Source organism: Rhinatrema bivittatum, chromosome 2 (assembly GCF_901001135.1).
Source record: "Rhinatrema bivittatum chromosome 2, aRhiBiv1.1, whole genome shotgun sequence".
NCBI lineage: Eukaryota > Metazoa > Chordata > Amphibia > Gymnophiona > Rhinatrematidae > Rhinatrema > Rhinatrema bivittatum.
The window spans coordinates 426,870,405-426,894,718 of NC_042616.1; the positions used below are offsets into that span (position 1 = coordinate 426,870,405).

A 24,314-nucleotide genomic window follows, 5' to 3' on the forward strand; every position below is an offset into this window, starting at 1 on the left:
TCTACCCCTGTGTGCTAAGGCCCCTGAATAGGAACTATTTTACATTTTTGCATCTATTGGGGGCTGTAGTAAATTACCATTTGACTAACAGCTTAAGCCATGCTCTTGGCCAATCCCCCCCAACTGCATATAGAAGCCTTCCTCCAGTCCCTCCCTAATGGATGCTCCTTGATGATCCCTGCATCTCACCAGGTCTCATGCACTCTTAATACAGATATTCCATGTAGAACCCAGGCAGGGATATTTTAAAATGCATGTTTTATTTTTCTGAAATCCATGATACCCTTGCTGTCTCTAAGCATTTTTTTGACAAAGCATAAAGAAAGAAAATGACATGAAGACTAGAGTTAGCCTATTGAAAATTCAATTCACAACACCTTAGGGCAGATCTAGCCCCCGCCAATCACTGCCCTTCCCATGGTGTGCAAGCAGACTGCTGGTAGGGAGCCAGGGGAACCATGCAGAGCTTTGAAGTTTAAAAAATAAATTATTTTTTATATCAAACATATAGCCTGTGTATCTTTTGCCTTTTTGTCTTTGAAGTGTTTCCTAAGAAAGAATCTTTTTCTGTCACTAATAAACATTTGGAATGGATTTTGGGACAGAAAGACAGCTAAACTCCATTTGGGGTGTTAATCTAGATGTTTGGAAATTGATGGATTATGTGGATATACTGTAGAATAGCAACTCTGTCCCCATATTGATGAGGGTCAGGCCCTCTATTTTGTGGGTTCAAGAATGTGAGGTTATGCAGATGGTGAAGTGGACCCTGTTGTTGGCAGTGGGACAGAGTGCTTCTTCTGACTGGTCAGGAAGGGCTATGCTTATCCTCCTTTCCATAAACCCAATCCCTCTTTTTCTCCCTTAGTGCTGACAAATAAGAGTTGTAAAATAAAATCACTCTATTCACAGGCTTAATAGAAGCTCCCGACTTTATTTTTTCTGGATTTTCCAGTCAACAACTATATACTGAATAATCAGAGTTCATGGAATATACAGTCATGGTAATACATCTATCAGGCACCCCAAGTACTAAGGTACCGTACTCTGTTTCCATGTGAACAGAATTTAGACCTTTCAAATCCTCTCCTTTCTCAGCATTCAGACAGGTTAATCCACGACCAGTGGGTTATGACCTCTACCAGCAGATGGAGACAGAGCAAAGCTGATGTCACGGTATATATACCCCTGCACTGATATCTGCCTGCCAGTATTCTCCGTTGCAGAAGATGGTGGACGTGCATCTCCCTACTGGGGACTGATGCATCTCCCTACTGGGGACTGATGGTGGACGTGCATCTCCCTACTGGGGACTGCTTGTTTAAAAAAAAAAAGACAAGGAGAAAAGGCGATTCAGGGAGTAAGTGGAGGCGAGAGGAGTTGGGTTGCCTACCTTCTCGAAGTTCCCCCGACACAGGCCGCAGTGCCGGGGGACTCGGGACCGCCTCCCCGCCCATCCCCGAACCATCGCCACGCCCCTGGACCCGCCCCGGACCGCCCCCTGACCCCGGACATGCCCCAGGACACGCCCCCGAGCTGTCGGCATGCCCTGGACACGCCCCCTCCCGCCCCTTTTACGAAGCCCTGGGACTTATGCGCATCCCGGGGCTTTGCGCACGCTGGCGGCCTATGCAAAATAGGTACGCCGGCGCTCTAGGGCCCTGCGCGCGTAAATTCAGCAGGATTTACGCACGCAGGGCTTTTAAAATCTAGCCCATAGTGAGGAAGTAATAGCCTTGTTACCGTACTATGATGGCACATGATTAATTTGTAATCTATACCACTCATATTTTCATTATCATGCCTTGCTGTAAAACTTTGTGATGGTTATCTAACTTAATGACGGTATAGAAGAGTTTTTAAATAAATAAATAAATAAATAAATAAATAAATAAATAAATAGAAAGATTATTTGGTTTTCTATTATAAATAATAGGGCTACACTTTTTGTTTCTTTCTTAGCTGAACAGGATAAGGATAATTTGTTTAAAAAATGTTTTAGGAATAAAGTTGTTCTGTTCTGCGGACACAAAATCCAAATATTTCCAGATGTTGCCCGTGCCACACAGGCAAGGAGGAAATATATTTTATCCTTAAAGAATAGAGTTTTGGCATTGGGTGCAACATTTTTTTTTTAATTTCCTTGTTTTTGTTGTATAACATTTCAAGGGAAAAAATTTGGAGTCTCTGATCACGCACATTTGGAAATGTTTCTTGCGGATAAAAATCCAGTAGAGATATCAGAGCATGATGACCATTGAAAAATGAAAAAATTCCTCTCGTCATTTAATATTGCCTTACCAGTAGAACCTATAGTATTTAAATGGGTTTTTTTCTTTTTTTCTCCCCCATATTATATGGTATGTATACAATAATGTTTTCTTGAACTGAAAATTTGTTAAAATGAGTTCTTTTGTGATACATATTTCCTGTGTTTTCATGATGTAATCATTGAAGAAAATAACTTTAAAAAAAAAGGAGATTAATCACGCACCGCTTCTCCTGGGGAGATATCTTGTGGTCCCTCCCTCGTTGAGTTCTCTTAAAGTGATATCTAATGATCCCGCCCTCAGTTGAGTGCCTCAATCTGGTAGCCGGTTTTCCACCGTAGACTTACCTGCCAGGAGAGAATCAGTTGAGAGGCTAGTGGGTATAAGAAGCGAGTGCAGCAGTAAAGGCATTAGCCCTCTCCCCCACAGCTGGAGACTGACTCTGTACTCGGCCGGGATGGGCTGAGCTCAGGAAAGGGATGTAAAAAAAAAAATACATAAAAGAGAGATGGATAATTTTAGGGATTCCTCTCCCCCTCTTCTGGTCTGGTCTGGTCTCTGAGCCTCAGCGCATCAATCCAGCATTCTTTCCTGCCTCTGTGAGAGGTTTGGGAAGTACTGGCAGTTTTGGCGGGTTGAGCAGCCTTTTGGCTAGGCCCTGCTCTCAGGCTTCTCTGAGACACTGCATAGTAGGCCGCAGCAGGATTCACGCGCCTCCTGCGCAAGTCTGCCGCAAAAAAGTGACTAATGTCAGTTCGTGCCTGCGCATTCAGTTATCGGTGAAGATTAGCATTCAAATGCAGTGGTGGTTGAAAGTGGATCATCTAAGGAAGGACGTTTCCCTACGAACACCAGACTAACTGGTACTCATGACAGATGCGAGCCTCCAGGGTTGGGGCGGCTCACTATCAGGAGTTGATGGTGCAGGGGCTTTGGAGTACAGAGGAGTCTCTCTGGAGCATCAATCATCTGGAAGCATGTGTTGTTCAGTTGGCATGCTTGCAGTTCGTTGACTGCTTGCAGATTCAATCGCTCTGAGTAATGTCAGACAATGCGACGATAGTGGCTTACATCAATCACCAGGAAGGCACCAAGAACCAACAAGTGTTGCAAGAAATAGTCCAGCTCTTGGAATGGGTAGAAGTACATCATGAGGAGATCTCCACCTCCCACATTGCGGGAAAAGACAATGTAAGATCCAATTTTCTCAGCAGAGTCTAGATCCAGGAGAATGGGAATTGTTTGACGAAGCTTTCCAGCTTATAGTGGGCCTCTGAGGCCTACTATTTATAAACTTGCTGGCAACATCACACAAGGCAAAGGTTCCTCCCCCTTTTTTCAGTTGCAGGGAACATCTGAAGTGCTTGGGTATCGATGCTCTCAAGCAGGAGTGGCCAGAAAACAAGCTTCAGAATGTCTTTTCCTCTGGCTCATGTTGGGCATAGTGATTCAGAAGATCAAAAGACACACAGGACTGGTGCTTCTGGTGGCTCCAGATTGGCCTAAGAGGCTGTGGTATGCAGATCTGCGGAGGCTCCTGGTGGACTCTCCTTCCCAGTTACCGAACCACAGGGACCTGCTACGACAGGGACCTATTCTTCGTGCAGATCCATCTTGATTTTGTATTTCGGTATGGTCCTTGAAAGGGTTCATTTGCTAAAGCATGCATATTCCACTGTTGTGATTCCACCTTGCTTAGAGTGCAAAAGTTCTCCCCCTTTAGCTTACGCTCAGGTTGGAGAATGTGTCAGCCTTGGTGTGAGGAACAAGGCATGCTTCCTCGTTTGGTTAAGATCCCACTCATTTTGGAATTCTTACAGGATGGGTCACTTAAGGGTTTGGCCCTTAAATTCTTAAAGGTACAGGTGGTAGCTCTTACTTGTTTTCAAAGGTCAGGTGAATGATGGACCCTTGTTGGCCCATCTGGATGTGGCCTGGTTTTGTGAGGCTTCTTTGTCCTCCCTTGCAGTTGACAGTGCCCTCATGGAGCATTAATCTGGTTCTAGAATTTTGGCAAATTCCACTTTTCGGCCACGGAGTAGCCTCTCCTTGAGTTTATTCTTGAAGATGGTGTTTCTCACTGGGAATTTGTTATGCGCCCCACCCACGGCCGTCCTGCACGTGGGCCTGCTCAACTTCATGGTTCCATAGTGGGTCCCGGGACGACCTCCATCACGGTAGTTGCTAGTCCTGCCAGGCCCCGTGTCCCGCGGTGGCGGTCGCTGGGCCTTCCACTGCACGCCAGGCCTCACGCCGAGGCTCAGCATTCTCGGCCACGTTAGCCACGCCCATACGCACGCGCGGACTACCCGGACTCATGTAAGGCCAAGGGCGGGTCCTAGCTCCGCAGCATGCCCTGATCGATCTCTTGATATAAGGAAGTTCCTGTCTCTGTTTCCTTGCCTTGGCAATCGGGTCGGTTTGTTCTAAGATTGTCTCTGCGCTTGTACCTGTTCCTGCTTGCTCCTAGTCTTGTTCCAGGATCCTTCTGTTCCAGTTCTGTTCCTGACTTGTTCCTGCATCCTAGTTCCTGTGTCCTGCTCGTTCCTGTGTTCGTCTGTCTGTCTACCCAGGTAGTACCCTCGGACTGTCTTACTGGTACTAACCTCAGCTTGCTCTTGACCTGCCTGCTGCCTGCCTCAAAGACCACAGCTTGTTCCTGACCTGCCTGCCTGCCTGCCGCCTGCCTCAAAGACCACAGCTTGTTTCTGACCTACCTGCCTGTCTGCCACCTGCCTCAAAGACCTCAGCTTGTTCCTGGCCTGCTTGCCTGCCGCCTGCTTCAAGACCTCAGCCTGACCTCTGGTACCTGACCCCTGCTTTGCTGACCATTCTTTGGACTGACCTCTGGATCTTTTCCTTTGCCTGCCTGACCTCGTCTACAGATTCTGGCTCTGTTCCTCACTTTGTCATAACCGACTCTGTTCTGGTTTTCCTTGCTCCAACCAGCAGCCACCTTTGAACCCAATCGCGCTCCCTCTGTTTCCGTGGGCACGCCAGACTTTCATTCTCTTAGGAGACCCTGCGAGGCCCACCTAAGTCCAAGCGGCCCGGGTCCCTACAGACTCCTCCCGGGGGGACCTCGGGCTTCCAGTGGTGAAGCTCTTCCCAGCCTCTGTCTCCTCCAGTGCTCTGCTCCCTGTTCCCTTTCAGGAGGCGTTCCATCTCTGCCCCAGGACAAGGGTCCACCCCCGAGCGCAACAGGTTGCCAAGGCCATGGACTCGGCAGAGTCTCCCACCTCCAAGGCCCTACCAGGGCTGGCTGCCACAGTGAAACAACATCATCAAGCTTTAGAGACGTTGGCCTCTTCGGTTGAAGAACTGCGCTCTCAACTACAAAAAACAGCAATGGCCAACCTGGTGGGCCTCCCAGGCACTATGCTTCCCAAAGCAACACTGGCACTTCATGCACCCCACAGGTATAATGAGGATCCACGCTCCTGTCGTGGCTTCCTTAATCAGTGCTTTATGCAGTTTGCGCTACAACCCTCGTTGTTTTTGAAGGAGATCACTAAAGTCACCTTCATTCTGTCTCATTTGGAAGGGAAGGCTCTGGCATGGGCCTCTCCCTTATGGGAACGTTCTGATCCCATCCTCTCCAAGCTATCTGACTTCATTGCTCTCTTCAAGCAGACCTTTGGAGACCCAGGTCGTATGGCTATCGCTAGTCATAGCTTACTCCATCTCCGTCAAGGGTCAAGGACCCTCTCCGAATACACAGTGGAGTTTCAGACCTTGGCCACAGAACTTGGGTGGCAAGAAGATTGTCTGCAAGCCATCTTCCAAGATGGACTTTCCTGTGCTCTGAAAGATGAGCTCTCTGTCCGTGAGACTCCCTCGTCTCTAGAAGACTTGATCTCCCTTGCTAGGAGGATTGATCATCGCCTCCGGCAAAGACGCCTAGAAGTAAAGGCTCCACACCCTCCTCCAGTACGCCCCACAAGTGCACCCTGCACCCCAGCGAAGACTCCTGCACCATCAACTTCCTCCATGGTAGAACCTATGGAAGTAAATTGTGGGCGATTGTCTCCGACTGAAAATCTCCGTCGGCGAAAGGAGGGGCTCTGCCTTTACTGTGGCACTTCTGGACATCGTCTGAAGTTTTGCCCGTCCATCTGAGAAACTACAACGCCTGAGCCCGGCGGGGATCCCGAGCTTGGGTGCAACTGTTTCTGGCCCTCAACTATTGCTTCCTGTATCCCTGGGCATCAAGGCCCACACCTTTGCGACCACTGCTCTCATCGATACCGGAGCGAGCAATAGCTTCATTACGGACAACATCATCAAACTCTTGAAAATACCTCTCCAACCCCTAGAGGTGAGTCTTCGTATTGCCTCCATCCAGGGGATCATCTTCCAGGTCTCATTACTCACAAGACAGTGGCTATCCATCTCACTGTAGATACCCTCCATGAGGAAGAGACATCCTTCTACGTCCTAAAACGCTCAACTCATCCGGTAATCCTGGGGTAGACAAAAGTCCTTCTTCATAAAAAAATTTTTATGATGGAAAGTGGTTGTTTCATAAACATCAAGGAGTACCATCCAGGTTACCCTCGCTCTTACTTTTAATCACGAGCAAACCACCGACCACCTTATATTTATTAATTCATTATTTTCTCAAAAACATCAGAATTCATTGTGAATTTTTGTCTAAACAGTGGGAACAGTTCACCACTTGAATATTTTAGAAGACAAAGTTTTCATTAAATATTAATCACTTCCCATTTGTTATATTTGTTATTCTCAACAAAATCGCAGAATACTTAGCTCAATCCAAACTGTTAAATGAACTGCTGAGAGAGAAATTTTTTATGAAGAAGGATTTTTGTCTACATAGAATATTTGTGAATTTTTACTCTGGTTCAGAGACACATAATATATAATTAAAGAAGATAAGAAAAAAAGCATAAATTAAGGAGTGGGTGTTGGTTTTTGTATTTCATTACGGTGATTTTTACCTACATTGGTGGATCTTTGGTTTGAAAATTATCCCAGCAAATCTACCTATAAACAATTATTTATTTATTTATAATATGTTTTAATTACCTCCCCATAACAAAATTATACCTGCTAATTTGTGTGCAGGAAATTTTTGAAGAAATTTATATGTATATTTTTGAAAATGAGAAAGTATGCATGTAAGTCCAAACTCCTTCCTTAGGAACACCTCCACTCAAATTGTATGCCCATACAGGCCATACACATGTATGTTTACCTGCATATCAGGCAGTAAGTTTTATAATAAGACATTTTCACAAGTAAAGAATTGTTTTTCCCATAGAAATGCCTTTCAGAATTACCCTGTTATTTGTAGGTTAACTATATTTTCTGAAAGGAAATTACTGTATGCAAACTCTGTTTTTTTTTAACCTTTTTCTCTTCTTTTACTGATGTGTTTTCTCTTGCTTGTAGCTGTGGCCATGCTCCTTTCCAGTGTCCCTTTGATGGAACTGTTGCAGAAAGTACTGGAGTTGACCAGGGTTAAGGCCTCCTCTTCCTCCACCTCATGCAGACTCTTGTCTCAGGCACTTCTCTGCTCAGCTTGGCTTCTGACCTCTTCCCTCCTGCATTGCCAGCATAATTATGGCTCTGAGGTTAGTGGTCATGGAGGGAAACTGATTCAAATTTATCTTTGGCTTCTTGAAGGAGGGTCTTTTAAAGGGCAGGAGGTAGGATTACTTATGTGAGTTAAAGTCTTTAGAGTGTGCCACAAGAGAAAAAAGTAGCAGAATTTTTGCACTTTGAATATTTTTTTATCAAATCAACTAATTCAACTTTTATTTTTTGAAATTGACTTCTGTAACAACCTTATTACTGAAATTATTATGTATCATCATTCATAATCTGGAGGAATTAAAAGATGACAATTTGCCCCCAACAATAGACTACTGGCTATCCCAGAATTTGACTAGCTTTCTATATACTAGTCTGCATTTACAAATTCCAGGCATCTATATCTTTCAAAGTAAGGATGGCTTTTCTTTTGATGCTACTTGGATGCATAGGCATCGCTACAGGGTGGCAAGATCCACCCCCAAAAAATGGCTTGCCACCCCAGGGAGAAGTGGTGATTGTTGGAGACTTTAATATGCCAGATGTAGACTGGAGAATCCCATCTGCAGAATCTAATAATAGTAGAGAGATAGTGGATGCCATGCAAGTAGCTTTATTCAAACAAATGGTAATAGAACCCACGAGAGAAGGAGCTATACTCGACTTAGTACTCACTAATGAAGATAATGTCTCTGATGTCCAGGTGGGCGCCCACCTCAGCACCAGTGATCATCAAACGGTATGGTTTAATATCACAAAAAGGATACAGAAAAGAAACACAAAGACCCAAGTTTTGCAGTTCAAAAACACGGACTTTGGGGGCCCGAGCTGTGAGAGCGAGAGAGAGAAAGGGCAGAGTCTGGCTGACCGGTGAGGAGGCGGAGATTGATCAACTAATCGCACCTGCGAACCCGCTCCTGTGACATCACTCGACTGCGCCCGTGAGAATAAAAAACCGCGGGACTGCGGTGGAAATCGGGGCCCGAGCTGTGAGAGCAAGAGAGAGAAAGAGCAGAGTCCGGCTGACCGGTGAGGAGGCGGAGATTGATCAACTAATCGCACCTGCGAACCCGCTCCTGTGACATCACTCGACTGCGCCCGTGAGAATAAAAAACCGCGGGACTGTGGTGGAAATCGGGGCCCGAGCTGTGAGAGCGAGAGAGAGAAAGAGCAGAGTCCGGCTGACCGGTGAGGAGGCGGAGATTGATCAACTAATCGCACCTGCGAACCCGCTCCTGTGACATCACTCGACTGCTCCCGTGAGAATAAAAAACCGCGGGACTGTGGTGGAAATCGGGGCCCGAGCTGTGAGAGCGAGAGAGAGAAAGGGCAGAGTCTGGCTGACCGGTGAGGAGGCGGAGATTGATCAACTAATCGCACCTGCGAACCCGCTCCTGTGACATCACTCGACTGCGCCCGTGAGAATAAAAAACCACGGGACTGCGGCGCACCGCAGCTGCCGGCGTGTCGCCTAAGCCATGCGCGCCCAAGGGGCGCGCGCGACTTAGATCGACTTTGATCGCTTGGAACGCTTTGAAAGTCCTGTTTATTTATTAGAAATTGTATGGGGCGGAAAAGGAAGGCCAAAGTCGTAACATCATCTCTGGCTGGATTAAGAACAGGGCCAATGGACGCTCACATCTACAAGATATCGCCACAAGAGGACACTGGGAGAGATTGTCTAGAAGTCTCTCTAAGTCCTGGCTCCAGGCCAACACCTTTACAGCCCCTTTTGGGAACATCAGAAGGAACTAGAGGGTCGTCAATAGTAAGTGATATTGAAACTAGTGTTCAAACACCGAATGAAGTGAACCCTCCCTGCCCAGAGCTAATACAGCAAGGTGCAGGTGTGGATATAACACCTACCATTGATACCGCTAGGTTATCAACCGTAGATGTTACCAATGTGACATTAGGGGACTTGTGGAGAATGATGATAAAATTGGACTCCAATGTTTCTTTGATGAATATATCTCTTGGTGCAATAGTTAATAAGAATAAGGTACTTATACAGGAGCAGGGGAAACGTTTGAATGATATAGAAATTTCTGTTCAGAATGTAAATGTAGAAATTGAGAATGTTAAAAAATTAGAAATTATGCATACAACTGATAACATTATCTTGCATTCCAATGTGGAAAATTTAGAAAATTTAATGCGTATAAAAAATCTACGAATGGTGAATTTTCCATTTACAAGATTATTATCTCCTTTTGAAATGTTTTCTAAATATGTAAAGGAAGTTATAGCTTTAAACGAGATACCTGCTGTTTCCAAGATTTATTATTTTCCTTTCCAAAGAGGATATACTCCTGGGAGCGGAGATTTGGAGTCTCCAGGAATATCAACTTTTTTGGAAGAATCTGTGGATATGATTAATAAAAGGGCAACTATGTTTGTATCGTTTATTTCAGAGAGAGATAAAGAGATTATTTTGGAAAAATTCTTTAAAAATAAGGACATATTATTTTGTGGGACATCAGGGAAGATGAAGTCTTCATCTTCCCTGATGTCTCTAAACCGACTCAGGTGAGGAGAAGGCAATTTTTAGCCCTTAAAAATAAAGTAATAGATCTGGGGGCAACTTTTTTCTTAAAGTACCCCAGTAAATGCTTTATTAATTATCAGGGGAAAAAGTTTATATTTACACAACCCTCTCAACTGGAAAATTTCTTGAGAGATAAGAATCAGGAACATTTGGAAGATGAATTGTTACCATCAATGTTAGCCTAATAAGATAGGTAGAAATATTTCTTTCTCTTTTCTTATATTTATTTTGAAGTAAGTAATTACTTTATTAGAAGAAGGGCCCCCCACACATTGGGCCTCATTTTCCAATATCGCAGTGGTAATGCATGAGGGGGCGTGTCCTATGCAAATAAGGCATTTTTTGTGCAGTGGGGAAACATCGCCGCATGCGATGTTTTTGCCATCCGTGGAACTGGAGTCGCAAATTGCGAAAACATTGTGCACCACGATGATTCATTGGTTGTTTTATCGTGGTGCACGATATTCCCAGCAGCCCGTTTCAGTAATATAATGCCTATAATGCCTATGCCCTAGACAAGTATTTGTACCCCTATGGGAGGGTCACCTAGTAACTCGAGGTGGGGATTAGGTATGAGCGTAGGGGGTTGGGGGCCACTTTCGCATTCAACATGAGACCTACGGAAAGAACAGTGGTCTCTAGTGAAGATTTGCTGGCCGTCGGAGTGAGGAAACTCACTCCAAGAAGAGATTTGGGCAACGTTCTCTCAACCTAGCTTGTTGTTGCCCAGGTAGAGTGTCCATCAAGCTAGGTTGAGAGAACGTTGCCCAAATCTCTTCTTGGAGTGAGTGTCCTCACTCCGACGGCCAGCAAATCTTCACTAGAGACCACTGTTCTTTCCGTAGGTCTCATGTTGAATGCGAAAGTGGCCCCCAACCCCCTACGCTCATACCTAATCCCCACCTCGAGTTACTAGGTGGCCCTCCCATAGGGATACAAATACTTGTCTAGGGCATAGGCATTATAGGAGCTCTCTCTCTCCCTCCCTCCCTCCCTCTCCCTCCAATAACTGTGTCCTGACTACCAAATTAGCATGTGGTAACTCCTTGGAAAATGAGGCCCATTAGTTTTGGGAATTCCCTTTATGGTATTAGATATTATTATTGTCTATGGTTAGAGATGCTATAATAATTTTTCCTATATTATGCATAATAAATATGACTTATTGTTGTAATGAAAATCAATAAAGTTTAAATTATAAAAAAAACAAAAACACGGACTTTGATGAAATGGGGAAGTACCTGGAGGAAGAACTAAAAGGCTGGGAGAACGAGAGAGATGTGGATCAGCAGTGGACCAATCTGAAAGGAGCAATTACCAAGGCAACTAATCTATATGTTAGAAAAGTAAAGAAAAGCAAAAGAAAAATGAAACCTATCTGGTTCTCAAAGGAGGTGGCTGATAAAATAAAGGCTAAAAGAACAGCGTTCAAGAAATATAAAAGATCCCAAAGAGAGGAGCACAAAGAAGAATATTTGGTAGAACTGAGGGAGATGAAGAAATTAATCAAGATGGCAAAAAGTCAAGCGGAAGAGAGGATTGCCAAGGAGATAAAGAATGGTGACAAAACATTTTTCAGATACATCAGTGAAAAGAGAAAAGTTCAAAGTGGTATAGCGAAATTGAAAGGTGGAAAGGATCAATGTGAGGAGAAAGACGAGGAAATGGCAGAAATATTAAACGCATACTTCAGTTCTGTGTTCACTAAGAAACTGGAGGGGAGTGGAGTAGATGAAACTCCATTTACAGTAGAAAAGGTATGGGAAGAGCTGAAGAATCTGAAAGTAGACAAAGTCATGGGGCCTGATGAGGTTCATCCCAGGATACTGAGGGAACTCAGAGATGTGCTGGCGGGTCCGCTGTGTGACCTGTTCAATAGATCCCTAGAAACGGGAGCGGTGTCAAGTGATTGGAGAAGAGCGGTGGTGGTCCCATTTCACAAGAGTGGGATCAGAGAAGAGGCTGGTAACTACAGACTGGTTAGCCTCACTTCGGTGGTGGGAAAAGTAATGGAGTCACTGTTGAAAGTCGGAAGAATTGCTGGACCAGAGGCAGCATGGATTCACTAGGGGAAGATCCTGTCAGACAAATCTGATTGACTTTTTTGACTGGGTAACCAAGGAATTGGATCAAGGAAGAGCGCTTGATGTCATCTACTTGGATTTCAGCAAAGCTTTTGATACGGTTACGCACAGGAGACTGGTGAATAAAATGAGAAGCTTAGGAGTGAGTGCCAAGATGGTGGCCTGGATTGCAAACTGGTTGACAGACAGAAGACAATGTGTGATGGTAAATGGAACTCTCTCTGAAAAGAGAGCGGTTTTAAGCGGTGTACCGCAAGGATCGGTGTTGGGACCGATCCTGTTCAATATCTTTGTGAGCGACATTGCGGATGGGATAGAAGGTAAAATTTGTCTTTTTGCGGACGACACTAAGATCTGCAATAGAGTGGACATGCCGGAAGGAGTGGAGAGAATGAGACGGGATTTAAGGAAGCTGGAAGAGTGGTTGAAGATATGGCAGCTGAGATTCAATGCCAAGAAGTGCAAAGTCATGCATATGGGAAAAGGAAATCCGAATGAACTGTATTCAATGGGGAGGGAAAGGCTGATGTGCATGGAGCAGGAGAGAGACCTTGGGGTGATCGTGTCTAATGATCTGAAGTCGGTGAAACAATGTGACAAGGCGATAGCAAACACCAGAAGAATGCTGGGCTGCATTGAGAGAGGAATATCGAGTAAGAAAAGGGAAGTGATTATCCCCTTGTACAGGTCCCTGGTGAGGCCTCACCTGGAGTACTGTGTTCAGTTCTGGAGACCGTATCTCCAAAGAGTCAGAGACAAGATGGAAGCGGTCCAGAGAAGGGCGACCAGAAAGGTGGAGGGTCTTCATCGAATGACTTATGAGGAGAGATTGAAGAATCTAAATATGTACACCCTGGAAGAAAGGAGGAGCAGGGGTGATATGATTCAAACTTTCAGATACTTGAAAGGTTTTAACGATCCAAAGACAACGACAAACCTTTTCCGTCGGAAAAAAAATCAGCAGAAACCAGGGGTCATGAGTTGAAGCTCCAAGGAGGAAGACTCAGAACCAATGTCAGGAAGCATTTCTTCACGGAGAGGGTGGTGGATGCCTGAATTGCCCTTCCGGAGGAAGTGGTGAAGACCAGAACTGTGAAGGACTTCAAAGGGGCATGGGATAAACACTGTGGATCCATCAAGTCTAGAGGACTTGAATGAAGAGTGGGTGGCTCACGGGAATGACGGCTACTGCCTGGAGATTATACCCTTATTCAATAAACATACACACGGTTAATGCGACTCCAACATTGCTCTAAGCTTCAACGGCACGAGGAAGTGTGGAAAAAAAGGATTTACATTCACAAAAAGCGGGGAGTAGCTTGCTTGTTACGGCGGTTACTACCCCAAACTAAATAAGCCAGATACTTTACTTTCAATGCATATTCAGCATAGCTCTCTGCTTCAATGGCAGGGGAGAAAGTATGATACTTCACTTTCAACGCATATCCAACATAGCTCTCTGCTTTAACGGCAGGGGAGAAAGTCTGATACTTCACTTTCAACGCATATCCAACACAGCTCTTGCTTCAACGGCAGGGGAGAAAGTCTGATACTTCACGCATATCCAACATAGCTCTCTGCTTCAACGGCAGGGGAGAAAGTCTGATACTTCACTTTCAACACACATCCAGCATAGCTCTCTGCTTCAACGGCAGGGGGAACATAGAAAGGTGGATCTATATACAGACAATAATCAACAAGGACTGAGTTACATAGTCTGGGTAAACAAAGGCATGGGGGTAGCTTGCTTATTGCGGCAGTTACAACCCCTAACTATGGTAGATATTCACTTGGACGCAGTTCCAACACTGCTCTCTACATTAATGTTGCGAGTGGAAGGGAAATAGAACCAAAAGGTTACTAAGAGCCAAGAGTAACAGAAGTATGAGAGAAATACAAAAAAAGTGCATAGCTTGCTGGACAGACTGGATGGGCCATTTGGTCTTCTTCTGCCGTCATTTCTATGTTTCTATACATCTGATCAGACAGGGATAAATGAAACCTCTGCCTGATCTGATGCAAAGTTTGAATGCCATCAGCTGCACAATCCCTGTTTTTAAATCCACCTCCCACCCTGCCCCAGCGGGCAGCAGGAATCGCATTTAACTGAATATCATCTCTTGTTGCCACAGGGCTAATCTTGCAGCTCTTACCTTGAGACTGGTCCAAAGCAGCAGGAGATAATGTTGCTTAAACATGACTCCTACTGCCACCCACATCACAATCATGAATGAAGGGGTGGCATTGCCCCTCGCCAAACATAAAAGAACCCATGATCTCACTGGCGACTGAAAACAGAGCAAGACCAGGGAGGCTAATACGGAACCCATCCCACAACAGCCGAAGAAGAAAGGAGCAGAGGACACGGTGGCTGCCAAAAGACCCCATCCTGCTGGAAGCTGAAGACAGAGCAAGGCTTGGCAGGCTGCTGAAGAGCCCATCCCAAAGCAGCCATGATGACAAGAAGGTTGTGGGCCACCCAGCAGACCCCATCCCGCTGTCAGACAGGATGTCAAGAAGGCCACAGCGCCGGCCGGTGGTTCCCAACAAGATGTGCGGCTGACCTGAAGAGGAGGCCTTGGGGCTGCTGGTGGATTCCCACCAAAGAAGAGTTGGAGTTTATTTCTGTACAGAGAGGGTGTGGATGCATGGAACAACCTCCCAGTAGAAGTGGTAGAGAGAGAAACAGTATCTGAATTCAAGAAAGCATGTGATAAATGCAAGGGATCTCTAAATAAGTGATGAGAATTATAAAGCTAACATAACTGAGCAGATGAGCAGACTGAATGGCCATATGGTAGGGTGACCATATAGCTCCATGTTAAGGGGGATAAGCTAATCCAGTCCTGGTTTTACCCCCATTGCATTCATAGAAATGTAGCTCTGATTTCTCTATTTAGTTCAATAAGAAAAGCAGAACTATGCCTCATTGCATGCACTGAGGTAAACCAGGAGCTACTTGGTCATGCTACATGCAAAGGTAAATTTTAAAACAACCAGTGCGGTTGTTTTAATGAGAATGTGAGGTAAAACCAGGACTGGATTTGCTTGACCCCCTTGACCATACGGTCTTTTTCTGCCATCATGTTTCTATGGAGATGCCCGGATGTATGTGAGAAAAGGAAAGTGTGTATAAGAGGGAGTGTGTGTGATTAAGCCTGTGTGTGAGAGAGGAAGCATGTGTATGCGTATGTGAATATGCGTGTGAGAGAGGAAGTATGTATGTGAGCATGTGTGAGAGAGAGAAAGCATATGTGTGTGCATATGAGCATGTGAATGAGGAAGCATGTGTGTGAGAGGGAGCATGTGTGTATGATCATGTGAGAAAGGGAGCATGTGTATGTGTGTGTGTGTGTGTGTGTGTGTGTGTGTATAAGAGACATGGGAGAAAATTTGTATCCCATTCCCACTAATCCATGGCAATATCAGGATGACTGGAAATCAGAAGTTCCCAGGTATGGATCCATCTCTATCGCAGGTCCTTGTCTTTTGAACTCCATCCCAAAGTGCTTATGAAATGCCTCCTAGTCAAAGTCCTCTAAGAAGGCACTGAAAACCTAACTGTTCTTGTTGGCCTTTAAACTCAGCTGTCAGGCTCCAGTACAGTGAACAGCCCCTGAAGGGCTGCACATGCCGTCTCCTCCCCAAACAAGTCCAATTTTAAGTTTTAAAAAATATCAGGGCCACAAGACCAATGGCATCTATCACCCCCCACCCACCCACACACACACACACACACACACACACACACACTCCTTGCTTCTCGTATTTTAAATGTGAGGATCATGTTTTCAGTCGTTCCCCCCCCCCCCCCCCCCCCCCCAGTCACATTAATTCTTTCCCTACATCCTCCCCTTGTACCTTAATTACTCTTATTTCTTCTTTTGGATCACGATAGCGTCCTACTGTGATCAAAGCCGGGCGCATCTGATATTTCTAGGCGCATCTGACATTGCTAAGCTACTATGTTGTGAGCATAGTAGCTTAGCAATGTCAGACATACCCAGCTTGGATCGCGGTAGGGTGCTACCGCGATCTGGGTAAAAAAGTAAGGGATAGGATGGCCCAGGGGTGAGGGCTGATATGCAGTCCTCACGTTTAAAATATGGGGAGCAGAGGAAATAGATGCCATTGTTCTCCCAGGACAAGCAGGATGGTAGTCCTCACAGATGGGTGACATCATCAGATGGAGCTCTGTCACAGAACACTTTTGTCAAAGTTTCTAGAACTTTGACTGGCACACTGAGCATGCCCAGCATGCCACTAACCCTGTGGCCACACGGGGTCCCCCTTCAGTCCCTTTTTTTTTCACACAGCAGGTGCCTTGCAGTTTTAGGAGCTCTGTGAGAAATCTCCTGGGTCCCCCATCATGCTCCATCTTCTCCGACGCTAGGTTAGTGCGTTTCCTCGTTTTGCAGTAGGTTCCTGGTGGCATACCCTTTGGTGTCTGACAGGCACCGACCGTGCGCCACTTTTTTCCAACATGGCGACCGGGATTAGGAAGTGCCCTGAGTGTAACCTATCATTAAAATCATTCATTGTACCTGAAGACTTGAGGATAGCTAATGTAACCCCGATATTTAAAAAGGGCTCCAGGGGCGATCCGGGAAACTACAGACCAGTTAGCCTGACTTCAGTGCCAGGAAAAATAGTAGAAAGTGTTCTAAGCATCAAAATCACAGAACATATAGAAAGACATGGTTTAATGGAATAAAGTCAGCATGGCTTTACCCAAGGCAAATCTTGCCTCACAAATCTGCTTCACGTTTTTGAAGGAGTTAATAAACATGTGGATAAAGGTGAACCGATAGATGTAGTGTACTTGGATTTTCAGAAGGCGTTTGATAAAGTTCCTCATGAGAGGCTTCTAGGAAAAGTAAAAAGTCATGGTTTAGGTGGCAATGTCCTTTCGTGGATTACAAACTGGCTAAAAGACAGGAAACAGAGTAGGATTAAATGGACAATTTTCTCAGTGGCAGTGGAGTGCCTCAGGGATCTGTATTGGGACCCTTACTTTTCAATATATTTATAAATGATCTGGAAAGAAATATGACAAGTGAGGTAATCAAATTTGCAGATGATACAAATTTGTTCAGAGTAGTTAAATCTCAAGCAGATTGTGATAAATTGCAGGAAGACCTTGTGAGACTGGAAAATTGGGCATCGAAATGGCAGATGAAATTTAATGTGGATAAGTCCAAGGTGATGCATATAGGGAAAAATAACCCATGCTATAGTTACACAATGTTAGGTTCCATATTAGGTGCTACCACCCAAGAAAGGGATCTAGGTGTCATAGTGGATAACTCATTGAAATCGTCGGTTCAGTGTGCTGCGGCAGTCAAAAAAGCAAACAGAATGTTGGGAATTATTAGAAAGGGAATGGTGAATAAAACGGAAAATGTCATAATCCCTCTGTATCGCTCCATGGTGAGACCGCACCTTGAATACTGTGTACAATTCTGGTCGCCGCATCTCATAAAAGATATAATTGCGATGGAGAAGGTACAGAGAAGGGCAACCAGAATGATAAGGGGAATGGAACAGCTCCTCTATGAGGAAAGACTAAAGAGGAAAAAAGACTAAAGACTTTTCAGCTTGGAGAAGAGACAGTTGAGGGGGGATATGATAGAAGTGTTTAAAATCATGAGAGGTCTAGAACGGGTAGATGTGAATCGGTTATTTAGTCTTTCAGATAATAGAAAGACTGGGGGCACTCCATGAAGTTAGCATGTGGCACATTTAAAACTAATCAGAGAAAGTTCTTCTTCACTCATCGCACAATTAAACTCTGAAATTTGTTGCCAGATGACGTGGTTAGTTCAATTAGTATAGCTGTGTTTAAAAAAGGATTGGATAAGTTCTTGGAGAAGAAGTCCATTACCTGCTATTAATTAAGTTGACTTAGAAAATAGCCACTGCTATTACTAGCCTCGGTAACATGAAATAGACTTAGTTTTTGGGTACTTGCCAGGTTCATATGGCCTGGATTGGCCACTGTTGGAAACAGGATGCTGGGCTTGATGGACCCTTGGTCTAACCCAATATGGCATGTTCTTATGTCCATAACGGACCTGCACGATGTCTGTGTTTGTGCCTTGGGCCTTCCCACGACTGTCCGAGTTGCACGCAGATGACCCCCAAAGGCAGGCGCGCCTGACTGGAAAAAATGAAGCGTTTGTTTGCCTCAAAAAGCTCTGCTCCATTGAACCCAGTGCAGGGCACGCCGAGTCGAGGAGGCCCATCTACCTCGGACCCCCCCCCTCTGTTGTCATCCCCGCCAGGAAGGCCGTGGAGCGGGTGACCGTCCATCACCGAGGTCGACCCATTCTAAAACCTCTGCATCATCGTCTTCAGTGCCGGAGAAAGACTGGGCCGAGGACCGTGGGAAACATCGTCACTGGCTCTGACGTGCATCCCTGTCCGGTGCCAGTACCGACACCGCATGGCATCGACCTTGACCGAGCCATCCACAAAGAGGGCCCGGGAGAGTAGCCCCATCCTCTTCTGGACCCTGGACCCCGAGGCATTCCCCACCGATAATGGTGCCGGGTACTGAGCCTCCACGGACTCCTGTGGAGGCTCCGGTAATGCCTAGCCTGCCTCCTACTCCAGACGCAGTGTTACCCACACCAGCCTTTAGGGAGGAATTGGACTGATTAGTCCAACAGGCAGTGCTGAATGCCCTCCGGGGCTTCCAATCACCACCGGTGCCAGCCCCCATACCGGCACCAGAACTGGCGTCCTTGATGTTTGGACACCCTCATCGGTGCCCTACCGACACAACCTGCTCCATCAGATCCACTGGCACCAAGTCAACCATCGATGCCTCCACCGATCCCGATTCCAATTCCGGGTTCCTTGGAGGAGGAAGATACGGCCCCTGGACCAGCCCCTGCATGGGACCCACCAATGCCAGAACCCGTTACAGGGCCATCAAGTCTACCGGTGCCTCGGCGCACCTCACTAGCCTCGGTGCCCTCAATGCCGGCACTGTCTCCTTCGAGGACAGTGCCGCCTGCCTCGATGCCGCCTCACAATCCATTGATGCTGCCTTCCCGCCCTCTCGGGGTTTGGTGTTTTCCCTCCCTCTGGAGGCCCAGTTGGTGAAGGGGAGATTCCCTATGATCCATGGGACCTTGCATCCCCTGACCACTCTTCACAAGTTTCTGAGGAACTTCTCTCAGAGCCTTCACCCCCGGAAGAAAGGCGTCATTCCCCTCTGGAAGACCTCTCCTTTGCAGTTTTGTTAAGGAGATGTCTGACACTATCCCATTCCAACTGGTAACGGAGGAGGACGCTCGGTTCAAAATGTTGGAGATTTTACAATTTGTAGATGCTCCAAAAGAGGTAATGGCAATCCCAGTGCACAAAGTTCTTCTTGACCTCTTGCACTGCCTCTGGGATCACCCAGGTACTGTGCCTCCAGTCAATAGAAAGAACAATGCCACGTACCTGGTAAAACAAGCCCCGGGTTTCACAAGAGCCAATTGCCCCACCATTCTGTGGTTGTGGAATCAGCCCAAAAGAAGTCCAAAAGATCCCGTCCATACTCCCCTGCCCCTCCTGGAAAGGAACAGAAGGCATTGGATGCATTAGGGCGCATGGTGTTTCAAGGATCGATGTTAATTGCTCGCATAGCAGTGTACCAACTCTACATGACCCAATATAACAGGAATCTCTGGAAACAAGTCCGGGAATTCTCAGAAACCCTACCACAGCAATTCCATGAGCGCTTAGCCTCCATACTCCAAAAAGGATTGGAGGTGGGAAAACATGAAGTCAGAGCAGCCTATGACTCTTTCGAGACAGCATCCAGAGTTTCGGCAGCCAGAATTAGTGCCAGACGCTGGGCCTGGCTCAAAGCCTTGGATCTTCGCCCAGAGGTGCAGGACAAATTGGCTGATCTCCCCTTTACAGGAGAAAACCTGTTTGGGGACAAGATCCAGGACACAGTGGCCCAGCTTAAGGACCATCTTGAAACCCTGTATCAGCTATCTACTGCCACCTCAGATGCCCCTTCCGTAGCCCGTAGGAGCCCACTTAGGGACATAGGAAACAATTTTACAGGCCACATAGGTACTACCCTCCTACGTCCACGGCTCGGCCCCCTCAGAGAGGCCAACGCATCAACCGAGGACTCCTAGAGTGCAGCCAGCTCCCCAAGCTGGACCTGCAGCTGGATTCTGACTCCTATCCAGAGAACAGCAGACATCCCCCCCCCCCCCCCCCGAAACCACAACCCAACTCACCAGTGGGAGGGCCGCCTCTGCCACTACTCAGCCAATTGGCGCCCCGTTACCACCGACAGATGGGTACTGTCCATCATAACCCACGGTTACTGCCTAAATATTTCAACTGTGCCCCCGGACTCATCGCCCGTTCCGGCATGGAGCCTGGACGATCACACAGTACTTCTCGAGTCAGAGCTCTCAGTCCTTCTGTGTGCCAGAGTCATAGAACCGGTTTCCTGGACTCAGTGGGGAAGAGGGTTCTACTCCCGGTATTTTCTAATCCCAAAAAAGACTGGCGGCCTCCGACCTATCCTAGATCTTCGGGTCTTAAACAGGTTCCTCCACAAAGAACAGTTCAGAATGGTGTCCTTGGGCACCATGCTCCCGCTCCTACAGCAGGGGGATTGGCTCTGCTCTCTGGATCTACAGGACGCTTACGCCCATATTGCCAGGGACGTAAGCTGAAGACAGAGTCGTGGGACGGAGCCGGGTCAAAGCCAGAAGTCAGAGAACGAACCAAACCAGGAGCAGAAGCCAGAGACATGGTCAGGAGACGAAGCAGGGTCGGAAGCCAGGAGTCAAGAGTCAGCAGAGGCGAACCGAAGTCCAAAGCAGCAACTAATAACACAGAAGTCTGTGGAACCTCGTTGCAAGGCCCTGAACTGCTGCAGCTGCCGGGTTTAAATGGCCCGGCAGCGCCTGACGTCATCAGGAGCTGGTTCAGTGTTTTCCCGTGCTAGCCCCTTTAAGAAGAACCCCTAGTGCGCGCGCGCGCGCCTAGGGGGTGGGGCTAGCCGGGGATCAGTGTTGGCATCTTCCTTGCAGGGAGAACGCTGCGGAGGGCCGCGTCTTCGGCCTTGGAGGCTGGGGGTAAGGCATCCTTGCAGCTGGGGCGGCTGCGAAATAAATGCAGGTCCTGGGACACGGCCCGCGATCGTAACACAAACCTTTTTGAAATCCAGCTATACTAGCTGCTTTAACCACATCCTCTAGCAATGATTTCCAGAGTTTAAGTGTGTGTTGACTGAAAAAGAATTTTCTCCAGTTTGTTTTAAATATGCTACTGGCTAACTTCATGGTTTCCCCTAATCCTTGTATTATCCAAAAGAGTAACTAACCGTTTCACATTTACCCTTTCAAGTCCTGTCATGATTTTGTAAACCTATATCGTATCCCCCCTCAGCCATCTCTTCTCCAAGCTGAATAGCCCTAACCTCTTTATCCTATCCTCATAGGGGAGCCATTCTATGCCCTTGATCATTTTGGTTGCCCTTCTCAGTTCTTTCTCCAGTGCTACTATATCTTTCTTGAGATGCAGTGACCAAAATTGCACACAGTATTCAAGGTACGGTTTATCCATTGAACAACAAAAAAATGTATTAAAAAAAATGACCGGCTGCATTCACTCCCAGCACTGCCATAGGCCCAAAACACCACCAATGCCTCAAACTCCAGAGGCATTATGACATCCTCCATTTTATTTGCCATTTCCTTCCTAATAATTCTTAACATTCTGTTTGCTTTTTTGACCATCACAGCACACTGAACCGATGATTTCAATATAATATCAACTATGATGCCCAGACCTTTTTCCTAGGTGGTAACTCCTAAATTGAAGCCTAACATTATATAGCTACAGCACAGATTATATTTCCCTATATGACTCACTTTGCACTTGTCCACATTATTTCATCTGCTATATGTCCAAATCCTGATACCGATCACCGACTCGCTGCAAAAAACTCTTCTCCATTGGAATGCCTGTCTCATCCATATCAACAACCTCCTCTTAAAGCTCAATCTGTTACTCAAAACCGACAAAACAGAATTCATACTATTCACACAAAATGGCAGCGTACCGCTAAATATGGTTCAACAGCCAACGTCTCCCATTTTCTCACCCAAGGTAAGAAACCTCGGGGTAATCTTAGACAGCCAAATGACATTCTCCGGCTTCATCAACAACACAGTAAAGGAGTGTTATTTCAAACTACAAGTTCTGAAACGCCTAAGACCCCTTCTCCATTTCTACGATTTTAGGTCAGTTTTACAAGCCATTATATTTTCCAAAATTGACTATTGTAATTCACTTCTTCACGGCCTGCCTGATGTCTCACTCAGGCCTCTCCAGCTTCTACAAAACGCCACTGCCAGGATCCTTACAAAATCCAAAAAGACGGACCATATAACTCCAATTTTAAAGAATCTACATTGGTTACCAATAAAGTTTAGAATCCTTCACAAACTACTAACAGTCACCCACAAAGCCATACACAACATCACTCCTCTAGATCTTTCAATACCTTTGCAACTCCACACCTCGGTCCGTCCAATCAGACTTGCCCAGAGAGGATCTCTTAAAACACCCACCATCAAGACCTCCTTCAGTAAGAGAGCTATATCCGCCTCGGGCCCCAAGCAATGGAACCTGCTCCCTCCTGATCTGAGGCTGGAACAATGTCCAATCTCCTTTAAGAAGAGACTGAAGACTTTGTTGTTTGAACAAGCCTTCCCATAACCACTCACTTCAGCCTTGGCTTTATCCGCACCTTAAGGACACTATCCAACTTTAGACCTTCATAGTGCTCCCCTATTTATCTTCCCTGTTTTCCCGCACTAGTTATACAGACCCGATTCTCAACAACTGCTCCTCCCTTATTATATTGTTCAGAATATGTTCTTTCCAGATTATTTCTACCCTGTTCACTGAGTTATCCAGGTTACTTCTACCCTGTTTATTGTAAAACAAGACTTTGTCTCTGTTATTTTTGCTGGTTGTAATGTAAACCGAAGTGATAATTAACTTTGTTAGTTGAACTCCGGTATATAAAAAGTTATAAATAAATAAATAAATATATGGACACATCTATTTCTTGGAAAGTCAGAAAGCTTATCTTGTCTTCTGAAAAATTAAAATTAAAAATTGCTCCAAACACATATGTTTAATGATGCATTTATTCATAACAGGAAGCAGCAGCGGCAAGAATATACAGCGAGGTACTCAACTTGCTTGTGTGCTAAATGTCACAATATGTTGATTATTTATTAAAATTGTAACAACCCCTTGACCGCTTACCTCGCGGAGCATTACCATATCCAGGTCCAACCTGGCAGGAGCACCCTTAGGGCAAACTCTGTTGGTCCTCACGTTCTTGGCACCTGGTGCTTCCACCTGGAGAAGAAGGTGTTAATCGGTGGGATTTCCCTCCCTTCACCCCAGGAAACAAATGGGACTGTGAATAAGGCTGGCAGCATGTACTAATATATACAAGTTTATTAGACTATACAAGCATATATATTTCTACATGACTATGTACATTGCTACTAGGATGTCACACAGCACACTAATCTACTCGTGGTTAGTAGGCCACGTAACTATATACATTTCTACAAGATAGCAAGAACATTTAATATTTGGCAATTTGGGGTTGATGGCCCCCACAGTATACCACCATATGGAACAGAAGGGACCTCTTACAATCCCACTTAAGCAAGTATTATTATTATTCTTCCATTTTTTTCCCAAGTCTCATCCATGTGAAAAGATACAACTGGGCTAGTGGACAGTGTTGGCCTGGGGGTGGGTCCATTGTATCTAAACCGTTTCCTTCCACTCTGCTGA

General features: G+C 45.9%; 1 protein-coding gene across 1 annotated transcript in view; it reads left to right on the top strand.

Moving 5' to 3' along the window:
• The window catches only part of MEI1 (meiotic double-stranded break formation protein 1), an 888,987-nt gene that overhangs the window by 785,366 nt on the left and 79,307 nt on the right, over positions 1 to 24,314 (top strand). Inside the window, exon 25 of the mRNA XM_029587121.1 lies at positions 7,686 to 7,867. Within this exon, the coding sequence (XP_029442981.1) occupies positions 7,686 to 7,867 (182 nt within the window). The remainder of the gene's footprint in view (positions 1 to 7,685; positions 7,868 to 24,314) is intronic.